The sequence below is a fragment of the Euprymna scolopes genome, chromosome 32 (assembly GCF_053919585.1).
Source record: "Euprymna scolopes isolate OS-2025 chromosome 32, ASM5391958v1, whole genome shotgun sequence".
Lineage (NCBI taxonomy): Eukaryota > Metazoa > Mollusca > Cephalopoda > Sepiida > Sepiolidae > Euprymna > Euprymna scolopes.
In genome coordinates, this window is record NC_136513.1 from 99,673,036 (window position 1) to 99,685,589 (window position 12,554).

General features: G+C 32.8%; 1 protein-coding gene across 7 annotated transcripts in view; it reads right to left on the reverse strand.

The window, feature by feature from the left end:
• The window catches only part of LOC145256536 (uncharacterized), a 106,175-nt gene that overhangs the window by 48,991 nt on the left and 44,630 nt on the right, over positions 1 to 12,554 (reverse strand). For 5 of the 7 annotated variants that reach the window (XM_080115566.1, XM_080115565.1, XM_080115571.1 and 2 more), the window contains one exon: positions 3,631 to 3,745. In XM_080115566.1, coding sequence (XP_079971692.1) covers positions 3,631 to 3,745 — 115 coding nt within the window. The remainder of the gene's footprint in view (positions 1 to 3,630; positions 3,746 to 12,554) is intronic. The other 2 variants (XM_080115568.1, XM_080115567.1) reach the window with 1 other exon arrangement.

Sequence of the window (12,554 nt, forward strand, 5' to 3'; positions counted from 1 at the left end):
GAGTCCTCCTAATCGCAATGATCTAATAGAAAGTTTAAATGGTAGAGATTCCTTGTTGGAAAAGTTTAAATTGTTATGGTATGAAGAGTACTTATTAAGTTTAAGGGAATTGTCAAAAGACTTGTGTAAATAAGTAGAAAAAAAAAGAAATAAAAAATATATATATAAGCCACAGTTGTTCCTTCCAAAAGGTCGAGCTCTTCAACGTCCAAAAAGAATTCACCGTCATAAAAAGAATTCACCGTCACTTCTTCCAACCGCCGTTTCACTCTCTGCGCTCTTCGCCCCTGCTTAAAAAAAAAAAAAAAAAAAAAAAAAGGTACCGTTTATATGCTGCTCATTTCTCCACTTATGCAAATTGACTATCAACCAGAGCCATCTAGTTTTCCATTTCTCCAAACAGCCAATTTGCAAAGGGGGACAACTCAAACCACAACTTGTATCAATCCAATTTTGAAAAAAAGATCAGGATAGAAGATGTTATATTAATAAAAAAAAATTATTACTAAACCTAGACCTTATTGTTCCTTAGGAAGGGTAGTAAAGCTCAACATCGGGAGCGCTGGAATGGTTCGTTCTGTACACCTTAAGAAAGGGGATGGATTCCAGGAACATTCTATCAAACATCTGTACCCCTTGGAGCTCACTATTTCACATTCGTACCAAGTACCATCTCTTGATTCTAGCGATAATGTAGGTGAAGAAGAGATTCATAGCGAACTTCAGTCGAAAACTGTTCGAACGCGAAGGTCTGTTAAAGACAGGTATCCTGATTTCCTTTGGTATTAATTACATTGTTTGGAGTTTTCTTTTTTCTCTTTTTTTTCTTTTTTAATTAGGAGAGTATAGAAATGTTGTTTTTTCCTTATTTACATCCCCTTCCTTTCCCCCCTCTTACTGGTGTATTTCTTCTCTCTTATTACCCTTCTTTTCTCTCCCTCTCTCGGTGAATCTGGTGCTACTACTTCTGGCTGTGTCTCGGGATATTCGATAAAAGGAAGAAGAAAAAAACACAACAGACTGGCAGAAGAAAAGGAAAACGCCAGAGCGGTGTTAAGCTTTTGAAAACACCAGAGCGGAATTAAGACAGTAGTTTTGCGGCCTCTGCTTAACACCAGAGCGGTGTGTGACGTTCGAACGAAAACATTAGAACGGTGTTGCGACTTTGTAGTTACGACAGAGTAGTTTTGCGGCCTCCGTTTTACACCAGAGCGCCTGTGACCTGCGAACTAAAGCACCAGAGTGGTTTTGCGAACTTTGACATGCCAAAAGAAAAAAAAGCAAGTAAAAAGTATATTTGTTATAAGTGTTCTTTATGAACCGCGAGAGGACTGATTTGGCAGCCCAGCCGAACTATACATTTCCTTCCTTTCCTCATTCTTCTTTCTGATAAAATGTATACCGGTTTACCTTGGCCTTTTTTATGTGATTAAATTTCTTTAGAACACTTAGTCTCGTGCAACGGAATAAAATTCGTTGAACGTTACTGACGATAAATTCCCGTTAATACAACAGGGATAATATTAGGTCCACATGACTTCGATATGGCTTGTCTTTAATAATATAGAAGGTCTAATATTGGGCCTACATTCTTCTGATATATAAACTTTTTTATATAAGATAGCAGCGTTAATATGAGGTCCACATGTTTTAGATATGTCAAGTTTTTAATAATGTAGCAGGGATTATATTGGAAACACATTCTTTCGATATGTCTAGCTTTTAATAATATAGCAGGGATAATATTGGGACCACATTCTTTTGATATGTCTTGCTTTTAATAATATAGCAGGGATTATATTGGGACCACATTCTTTTGATATGTCTTATTTTAATAATCAAGGGTGACCAAAAAAACGTGATAGCTCCATTATTTATTCACCGATTGCCCTTATTTTATAGGACATGCCAGAATCAACGACCGTGTGTACACCAAGACCCTAGTGGGAGCTGGAACAAAGAATACACTGTTAAATTTCGTTCGGACAAAACACTAAAAAACGGGGCCTAATTAGAGTTTGGGCCCGTTTTTTGGGTCACCCTGTATAGCAGGGATTATACTGGAACTATATTATTTCGATATGTCTTCTTTTTAATAATTTAGCAGGGATTATATTGGAAACACATTCTTTCGATATGTCTAGTTTTAATAATATAGCAGGGATAATATTGGACCTCATGCGTTCGATATATTTGCTTATTTATGGCATCAGGAATAAGGGAACAGTTAATTCTATATAATCAAGTCTGGCTTCTGTGCGCAAAAGGACATTTGAGAAGAGTGCTCATTTGGGTCTAGATTTGGCTTTTTGGTGCAGACAATCTCCATGTTTGAATAACTATTACTACTTCGCTGTTATTAATTTTCCAGAAACTGAACGAGTTTTCTAGTTATTTCAGAATACATTCTCATGACTACGGCTACGTCACTATCTTCTGCAAACTTTTGTCTATATGTATTTGACTTTGTTTCATATGTCGGCAGAATGCTGCTGTCTCGAACGATGGCAGTTGCACAATCAGAGGTGAATCATTGTGGAGAATTCGATTAGCTAAAGGGCTTCTTTGTGGGAACATGCATTTCAATTTTCGCTTTGGACATTAAGTATCCTCATTCGCACACAGTTTAGTCGTAATGACAAATATACACCATGGAAAACTCCTCATGTGATCATTTATGGCTACCCAGTCAGCCTTCTTACAATACCTTGTCGTTTTGAGTAATAGCTCATCAAATATGATTGGAAATAAATCTAAAATACAGGACTTGCTGATCGAACGTCACCGTCTGTGATAGGGAATGGGATAAGAAAAGTCTATGTATAATGCGACCAGTTACGTCTGTTTCAATTTTTAAAAAAAACCAATTACTGTGGTGAACCGATGTGGAGAGTTCGATTAGCTAAAGAACTTCCTTGTGGAAAGATGAATTTCAATTTTCGCTTTGAATTATTTAGTCGTAAGAACAAATATACTAAACCATGGAAAACTTCTCATGTAATCATTTATGGCTTCCTAGTCAGCCTTCTTACAGTATATTTTCGTCATCACATAGTGGACGAGAGTTTGGGGTGATTTCCACTATTATCAAAACGTGATCGACTTTGCCAATTACTGTGGTGGACATTCAAGCCATCAAACACATGTACTTGGCATTAGCATCTCGGGAGATTGTTGCATCTATGTTGTCAGAGACGAGGTTGATTGGAGTACAATCCTAGGTCGAGGGAGAACAGTAGTGAAAATATAAGTTGCAATTTTACTTTAAAGCATATCAAGGCCTGATCGTTTGATTCAAGGAGGCGTGCTCTGAATGTAGACTCCAAGTCAGTACATATTGCAAGGTGAGTCCTTACCACAAAGTGGGAGATAACCAGCCGCGTTAAATGATCAAAGGGAATGTTAATTATTTTCACTTAGCACTGAGATATTCACCGAGTTTACTAGGAGAAATGATTCTATATGATCTAATTTCGTTTTAAGTCCGTGGATATTATTAAATGCAAGCTTTAAGCGAGTAGGCGATTTGTTTTTGTTGGAGTTGCTCTCTGGTTAAATCGTAATTTTCCAAATTAATTTATTAGTTTATTTCACTAAATATATAAAATAAAGGTTAATTTTATTAATTACCGAACATGGCGAATGTACCTTCATTCACGAGGTTATTAAGTCTTTCTTCCAATCCCATACTCCTCTTCAGGTTTACGATTTTTCCTTCCGAAATATTCAACATCGAATGATCTCCCTGAAATGAAATAAACAAAAATGATATCGTATTGTAATATTTTCAGAAAACAATAAAATATAGTTTATTACGATAGTGTTTTGTATAAGTGTTCCTTATATTCACTTCTTCAATTCTTCGTGGTACATGTCGAACGGCTTTCGTGCACGGATTGATTTGAAAATTTCTGTTCGTCTCATCTCAACAAAGTGATGTCATATTTTATTACATCTCTTTTTACTACATTTTATCAATTTGCTTTTTTTTATTTTTAGTTATTTAATACGCATACACCCACGACCGTCTGAAAGTCGTGCATATGTATGACGAATATTTAGTGAAATATAAAAACAAGGATACTCTATCTTGGTTGTTATTGTCACAACGTTTCGGCCGTTTTGCCCTCCGGCCTTCGTCAGGTGTTTTGTATCGAACTGGGAAACCGTTTGTTAGGAGTCCCGAACCCAACCCTTTATTATTATTACGGGGGTACCGTGTTCGGACTCCAGCTAGGCTTTGGGATATATTTGCTGATTCTCTGTTTTAAATGCTACTTTTTTCACTGCCTTCGTTCGGCCGAAACGTTGTGACAATAACAACCAAGATGAGGAAGTCAGTCCGACAAATGTCAATCAATGAAAACACCTCGTCTCAAAAATACAGACAATTACAAGGATACTCTACTTGACCAAAGTAACAGACTCTTCCAGATGTGTTCTATTGGATGTAGTACAGGGATAGGAAGAAGTAAATCAATAATTTGAGTTCTTTCATTCTTTAGAACTTGCCTGCTTACTCAAGCCACATGACGTCTTAAGGTGTCGTGGTCAACATACACACACACACACACACACACACACACATATATATATATATATAAGCTATGACTATAATTACCTCCCCTCAAAGTAAAAATATAATAAATTCTAAAAACGAACTTATGTCTTTCTGTAAACATAAATCCAAATTTAATTATAGTAATTTTGAAATTACATAGTTATTACTTTAACCTTTCAGATAGATATATGATTCTTCTTTAACTTTATCGTTTTTCTACAAACTTTCTTAATACATTATAACTTAATAATCCTATATTTTACTTCTTTATTTCTTCTTTGTTTTGGCTGGTTTTCTATCTGTAGTTTCTGTATTAGTCTTAATATTCCTATCTACCCACACATCTATATCCTGCATGTATATTTACTTATATTTTACTATATGCATTTACATACATACTTACTTGCTTTATCCTGAATTTTCAGATACCGGCCATCCTCTCCCCTTAAAAAAATATTTTATTATTTATTTATTTATTGTCTATTTTTTTATTTTGTATTTATTCATTAATTTATTTTTTCCATTTAATGTCTTTTAACAACTTTTGTTGATATTTTCTTAAGTAATAACCCGTACATTTCGGTTGACCTTTTTTTGCCCTATATTTTTTCGCGCCTTTTAACATCCTTTTTGTCTGGGTCATTTTGACATTTGTTTTTCTATCTTATATTCAGTTCCATCACCATTATTTTTTCTCTTCTTCTTTCCTGATCTTTCTTATTATGTCGCGGCAGTCGTGTGAAAAGCATATCTTATTTTTCTTTTATTAATATTATTGGAATTTTCCCCTTTTCTTTTCTTTGTACATATTTGTGATTATTTCATGGATTTCGGCCTTTTGGATTATTTTGGATCATTTTCCAATTACGTGATTTCCTTGGATTTTACTTGTACAAATGGAAACTCAATTAACTCTCTTGAAGTTATATTTTTGGATTTTACCGTCATTGGATTATTTGCCTTTCACCAGACTATCCATTCACGTGTAATCACCTTTTTCTTCACCATATTCCCTCTGCTCCACTTTTTATTATCAAGTAAGATCTGTGACTTACTTGTTGTTTCATCATTTTGTATGCAAAATCCGATCCCGCATTTTGCTAATACCTACCCTCTGATGAGATGGAAAGTATTTCTTCAAAACTTCGCGGATTAAGGACTATCCACTTATCAAGTGTGTCCTTTTCAGATTAAATATGTTTTTAACTCTTTTTCAAAGTGTTTTAACATGTTTTATTAACTGTTCGCTCTTATATATATATATATATATATATATATATATATATATATATATATATATACTTGCTACACATCCGTTCTTGCACACCCGAAAATTAATCTTCAAGTTACAATTATTGATTCGGTCTCCTGACATACAACATTTTCTACAAATAATATTAAGCGATTGCTTTACATACAAACAGAACACACAGGGCCAAATAACAGGAAAACCTCTCACGCGTATTAACCATCACATTCATTGATAAATAAGAACGACATATCCTAAAATCTTGTCATTACAACATCTTCTTCACAAGATACGTAGATGATATCCTTATTCTAGGACTGTCCCCATAGGTGTCCACCCCAATTTTAAACATATTTAACAACAAAGGCTAACCCAATGTGTTCGCTATTAAGCGTCTGTAATTTCTTTGTCCTTTATACTCTAAGATTTCATCCTGAAATAGGTAAGCTAAATAAAAAATTCTACAAGAAGGTTGTCTGTAGAGGTATTTTCATGCATTACAGCCACTTTACTACTGAACTCTGTGGAGGGATTTGACGAAATTCGCAATGAATGCAGCAAAACTACTAGCAGCCATAAGTTGTGTGAATATTATGCATTAAAAATTAGTAATTTGTAGAAACTTCAGCAATTTCTGAACACAGACGCGACACTCTCTTCACTGAAACTGCCGCACTTCACAATCACGATCTTAAGGGAGTGCATAGACTAATGACTAATTAATATCGGGCGTAAACTGCGTCAAGAATTAACAAAACCAAGACACAGCTTAACAAACTGCCACATGTATTAGTATTCCATGCACCACATTCAATAAATCATACATCGACTATGCAGTGTGGTCCCTTGAATACATAATCATCTTCCTTAAAAAACATATCCACGTTGAAACTTCATGACTGTAATCGAACGAAATATTGGCCAATATTGATTTCTGTATCGAGATCTGTATTATTTTATACTTTGAAATAAATTGAATTAGAATCAACCTTTTTCGTTTAACCACAACACCTATAAAAATATAAAGACATAAGTACATAAATAATGAACATATTTTATAAAAAAACGAAATTAAATTAAACAGATAAACAGCCGAACATAAAATGAATAAAAAATCAAAACAAAGTACAACAAAATAAACCATGCACAAAATTTCAATAAGGATTAAATATAATAGAGTAACTAGATTTATGTATATATATATATATATATATATATATATATATATATATAGTTATTTCTAGTTAACTAACAAAAGTACCCGTCGTTGACTGGGTTCAAAAACAGTCTACAGAAAATGGCCTCTGATTAATGAAAGTATGATAGGTTATGAAAAAGAAGGGTTGTAAAGAGATAACTTCGGATTTGGGGGTATCAAAACCAAAGCAAAATATGATGAAAGTAAATATAAAATAGATAAACCCCATAAATTATTATACCATACCTGTTCACACTGAAACACTTATCACAATATTCTCTGGATCTATATTAAAAAACCAAGTTAAACTTTGTGACATATTTCGATTCTATGGAGGTCAGGCGCGAACGAATACCCCATAATTTTATTATACCATATTTCGTAAAACTGAAACATAAGTATTAAAGTATACTTACGCAGACAGATATGACAAGTCTTTATTAAAGTTTCATTATATGTAATCAGTTTTAAAAATAGTCAACCATATAAGAGCGTATTCCTGACCAGACACACACACACATTCAGCTTTATATTATAGATATGAATTCAATAAATAAATAAAAATAAATAAGGAAACTGGAATATGTTCATAATTATAAATATATATATATAAATAACTAAATTAATAAAATACAAAATAATTAATAAGATGAAGACAAAACACAAATATAAAATGTAAATGTCGTTGTTAAAAAAACTTCGACCAAAATTTCAAAATAAACGCTTACCAGCATACGAGATATGAAATGAAAAATGTTAAAATCCATAAAACATAAAATAGAAAATAATATAAACTACACACATCCACGTATATATATATATATATATATATATATATATATATATATATATATATATTTACAAAGGCATCACCACTTATCAAGGCCAAGAGGTCACTCAAGGATAAGGTTTAAAGAATGTAATTTGTTAACTTATATAGAACGGCTCATCAAAATCTTGTTCACATTAGACTTGAAGACGACCATATTGTAGTCAGCTGGAAAGCAGGCAAACTGAAGACAGGTCCATAGGCGTGTAGTTCTAAGAACGAAGCTTTGTTCATGGAATATCAGCCTACACCTTAACATAAATTCCATGAACACAGCTACTTTCTTAGAACTGCAAGCCGGTGGAACTTACGTCCGTTTCCTGCTTTCCAACTGACTACAATCTTCAGTCTTCAACTGCATGATCTTGCTGAGCTGTCTTCTTAAGTTAACCAATTCACCAAATTTCCATTACGATATTGTCCCATCTTCTCCTGTACACTATTTTACCCCTATCCTCGACTGGCCCCCAGGCCTTGGAAACTGGTAACTCCTTTGTAAAAAATGTATTCATGCAATTGGGGTAAAAGTTTTTTAAAAAATTGATCTCCGCATTCTCTAACCAATTACTCAGACAATTTTTGGTCTAAACATTCGAAATTATCTATTAAGTGTATTGAGACATGGAGCAAGCTTTGTAATCAGTTTTTGCCGAAATTTTCGCTGCCAAAGTGTCAAAGATTTGACCTTTGCGATCCCCAGCAAATTATTCAGCCAATTTTTGATCTACACGTTTGAAATTTTACATAAACGATATTTAGACATGAAGCAAACATTTTAGTCCGTTTGGAGCGAAAATTTTGCAGAGAAGAGATCAAATTTGAAAAGCTTTACTTTTGTAGATTTTAACAAACTCTTCCGCAAACTTTGAAATTTTAGATGTAAGTTACGTTGATCTGAGTCAAATTTTTAATACATATATACATATGTACATAAAGGTATGAACAGTACATAGGGCCCCCAAATGCTAGGCTGCACTGCTAGTATATATATAAAATGAAACGTTTAGTCTGTGTGTATGTCTGTCTGTTAACATTTCCCTACAAAACTACTCTGTCAATTTTCAGTCTATTGAAATTTGGCAAAATCTTTTCAATCAGTTTTTGGGCAGAAATGCGGCTGTCAATGGATCAACGTGCAACGGTTTGACCTCTGAATTCTCTACTAAATTGCCCGCCAATTTTGAGTTTAAACACTTGAAATTTTGCATGTAGGTTAATTGGACATGGATCTAACGTTTATATTTGATCTGAGCCCAAAACAATAACTGTTAAGGAGGCAAAATTGGGGTCACAGTTACTCAGCCAATTTTTGGTCTAAACATTTGAAATTTTACATAAAGTGTATTCTGACATAAGGCAAGATTTTAATCGGTTTTTATTCGAGAATTTGGCTGGAAAGAAGTGACCTTTGCGATTTCTAGCAAACTATTAAGCAAATTTTGGGTTCGTACAATTGAAATTTTACATAAAATGTATTCAGACATGCAGCAATCTTTCTGATCGACGTTCTGCCGAAATTTAGCTTCCGAGAGGTTGAAAAAGTTGACCTCTGCATACTCTATCATACTCCTCTGCCAATTTCTGGTCTAAACACTCTAAATTTTAGATGTAGGTAATTTGGACATGAGCCAAACTTTTTAATATATATATATGCGCATAAAGTTACGAACAGTACTTGGGACCCGACTAAAGATGAGTTTAACTGCTAGTAAGGGAATAAGATTCAATATTAGAAAATAATATTTAGCTTAAATATAAGCTTTATTTGCTACATCACGTTCACTCGCAACAAAACATATCGATGATGGATGTAAGAGAGTACTCTTTGGAACCATGTCTAGGACAGATTAACAATAGTTAGTTTACGTTACTGCATTTACTTCTGCATATAAGTACAGTCAAAGAAGTAGGTAGCAAGAAGGGAGTTCCGAGATCTAGCCTTTCAAAGGAAGACACTGTTCGAGTAGAAAGTTATCTGGTATTTGGGGACATAAACATTGTAGTTCTGTGCTAAGCGAATTTGTCAGGACTATGTAAGAAGAGTTGGCACAGGTTCTACGAGTTCATCAAATACATTCACTTAAAATATTGTAAAACAGGCACAGAAATGCAACATTGCGGCGATAGGACAGGGGTTGGAGCTTAGTTTATAAAGTTGGGCCAATTAGATCGAATACATATTTTAGGATCCTAAACAGATGTATACAAATATAGGACACTGGTCGAATCTTTAGAAAATTACCTCAAGACTGCGATGGAATGAAGTAGTAAATAGATGGTAATATTTAATGCTAGGAAGAATAAGCTGATCTCTTTTAACAGTAACAAAAAACTTCTCCAACCACCAATTACTATGCCAAATAACATGCTACCTCAGAATTATTCGTTAACACTCCTCGGCTTTACACTCATATGAACTAACGTATATATTAAGTACATTGCAAATGATGCTGCAAACAAGAGGGAACTCCCTATCGTGCTAGAAGTCTACACACACCTGTAAGTATCCTGTACCTCTACAAAACGACTATACGCCCACGCATAAGTATTGTTACCACGGCCGGGCTGGTTCATCTTCTTAATCGAACAAATGTCTGACTAAGGATATGAAATATACCACCACAGGAAAACTCGTAATTTTCAAGTTTTTCACTTATTGTGCACATGTTAAAGAAAAATCAAAAACATAACCTGTTATTTCAAAATAATCAAGTTTTACTTTTTAAATGTTCAACGTTACAAGGGAGAGGTTTAAATGAGAATTAAACAGGTTTAACTTCTTTATTGCGTCAAATAAAATCTTAACAAAGCCTATTACTATTTGATAAATTCAAACTTTACATTTATATTTATAATTTTAAAGAATATTAATATATATTTTCATTTTAAATAAAAAAAATGTACAACTTAACGTAACTATAATATACTTAGTCTTTATGCAAATACTAATTATTATGTCAATAAGTAATATTATATAATAATTTATATAATGTCAATAATTATTACTACATAAATTATTAATATCACGTCAATAATTAATATTACGTATAATTATTATTATATTATGTAATTTATTAATATTATTAGAATTCTTAATATTATGTAAATAATTAATATTATATTAAAAATTTATATTATGTAAATGATTTAGACTATTATTCTCATATTGAGCATTATTCTGACAATGTTTCCGGTGATTGGTTTCTCTGTGTGTGCGTGCGTGTAGGTGTGGATGAAAGCGTGTGAATGTTCGTGAATGTGTGTGAATGCGTGTGAGCGTATGTGCGTAAGTGAGTGCGCTTATATAATAAGTAATTAACTATTCACATAATTCTTCCTGTTTTTGATTGTACAAATTTACCATTTAAATTGGTTATATAATAAAATAAACTAAACAAATGAAAATTACTTTTAAATACAATAAGTAAAAAAGATCCAATATTAAAAAGAAATATTCGGCATTAGTATAAGCCTTGCATTGCTAAATTTAAATAATCTATACTTTTAACTAGGCACCGCCAAAATTGGGGGGGACAGGTAAGTACTTTTTGACGGACCGTCTTTTTAAAAATCTATTTAAGTAGATCAGGTAATTATCCGATCAATACGAAATTTTCAGCGATTATTAAGAGAAGAATGAACTTTATAACAGTGTACTTATTTTTCATAAACGATATTTATATATATATATATATATATATATATTTGCTTACAACCCCCCCCCTTGTTTTGAGGGGGTTCCGAATATGCTTAAAATAATCATCTGAAACTGAACACAACATATTGTGTTGCTGTAAAGGACAGAATTATAGACTAAAATAAATTGTTTGCATACCCTATTTTGACGTCTGAATATCAGAACTTCGATTGTGTTTAATTATCCCGCTTTTGAGTTTTGAAGTGTGAAATTCGGTGAATATGTTAAGTAAAATAATTAATTTAAGTTAAGCAAAACAAAAAACAAACAAAAATTAATATTTATACGAAAAAAGCCATTTTAAAATCTTTGATAAATAGATTAACAATTTTTTTAGCGAGCCGAATAATGCATGACCATTATGAAACAGGGCATGCTTTGAAGAATCGATACAAAAAAAATTCGATAAATATTGTGCCCTTTGTGTTAAAAATAGCATCATTTTTTCGATCCCGTTTGAAAACGTTTGCCGCCTTTCGACTACGGTGGACCCAACGCGCTGAAATAATTGTTTTTTATTCTGCTTTAAATTACCCCCCCATTTTGGGGAGTCTGGCCCCCACACATCTACACATTAAAAACCAAACTCATACAAATGGTCACCTATCTGGTATTGGCCAGCCTCAGCGTTAATAATACATTGAAATTTTCGTCACTGAAAAATAAGGGTTTTTTTGCCTGTTTGGTCTTCCATAGTTTGCTTTTTATCAAATACAAACGTAAACATTGTCGATCTAGACTCTAGATCGACGCGAAGTAACTGGTTTCCTATATGAATAAGTGGAATTATTTGAAATCCAGATACTTATATTATAATATTTTTGCATATTCTCATAGAAAATCATCCTAAATCTTAGTTAGACAACAAATAAATAAATTAATTATTTCAAAAACCTTTTTTTTTAATATTTATGTACGTTTTTTGTGCAAGACAAAAAATGTCAATTGTTAACTTTTTGGGAAAATTTAACATTTAAAATTTAATTAAAAATAGTAGAAAAAGTTTTACATTATTCTGTT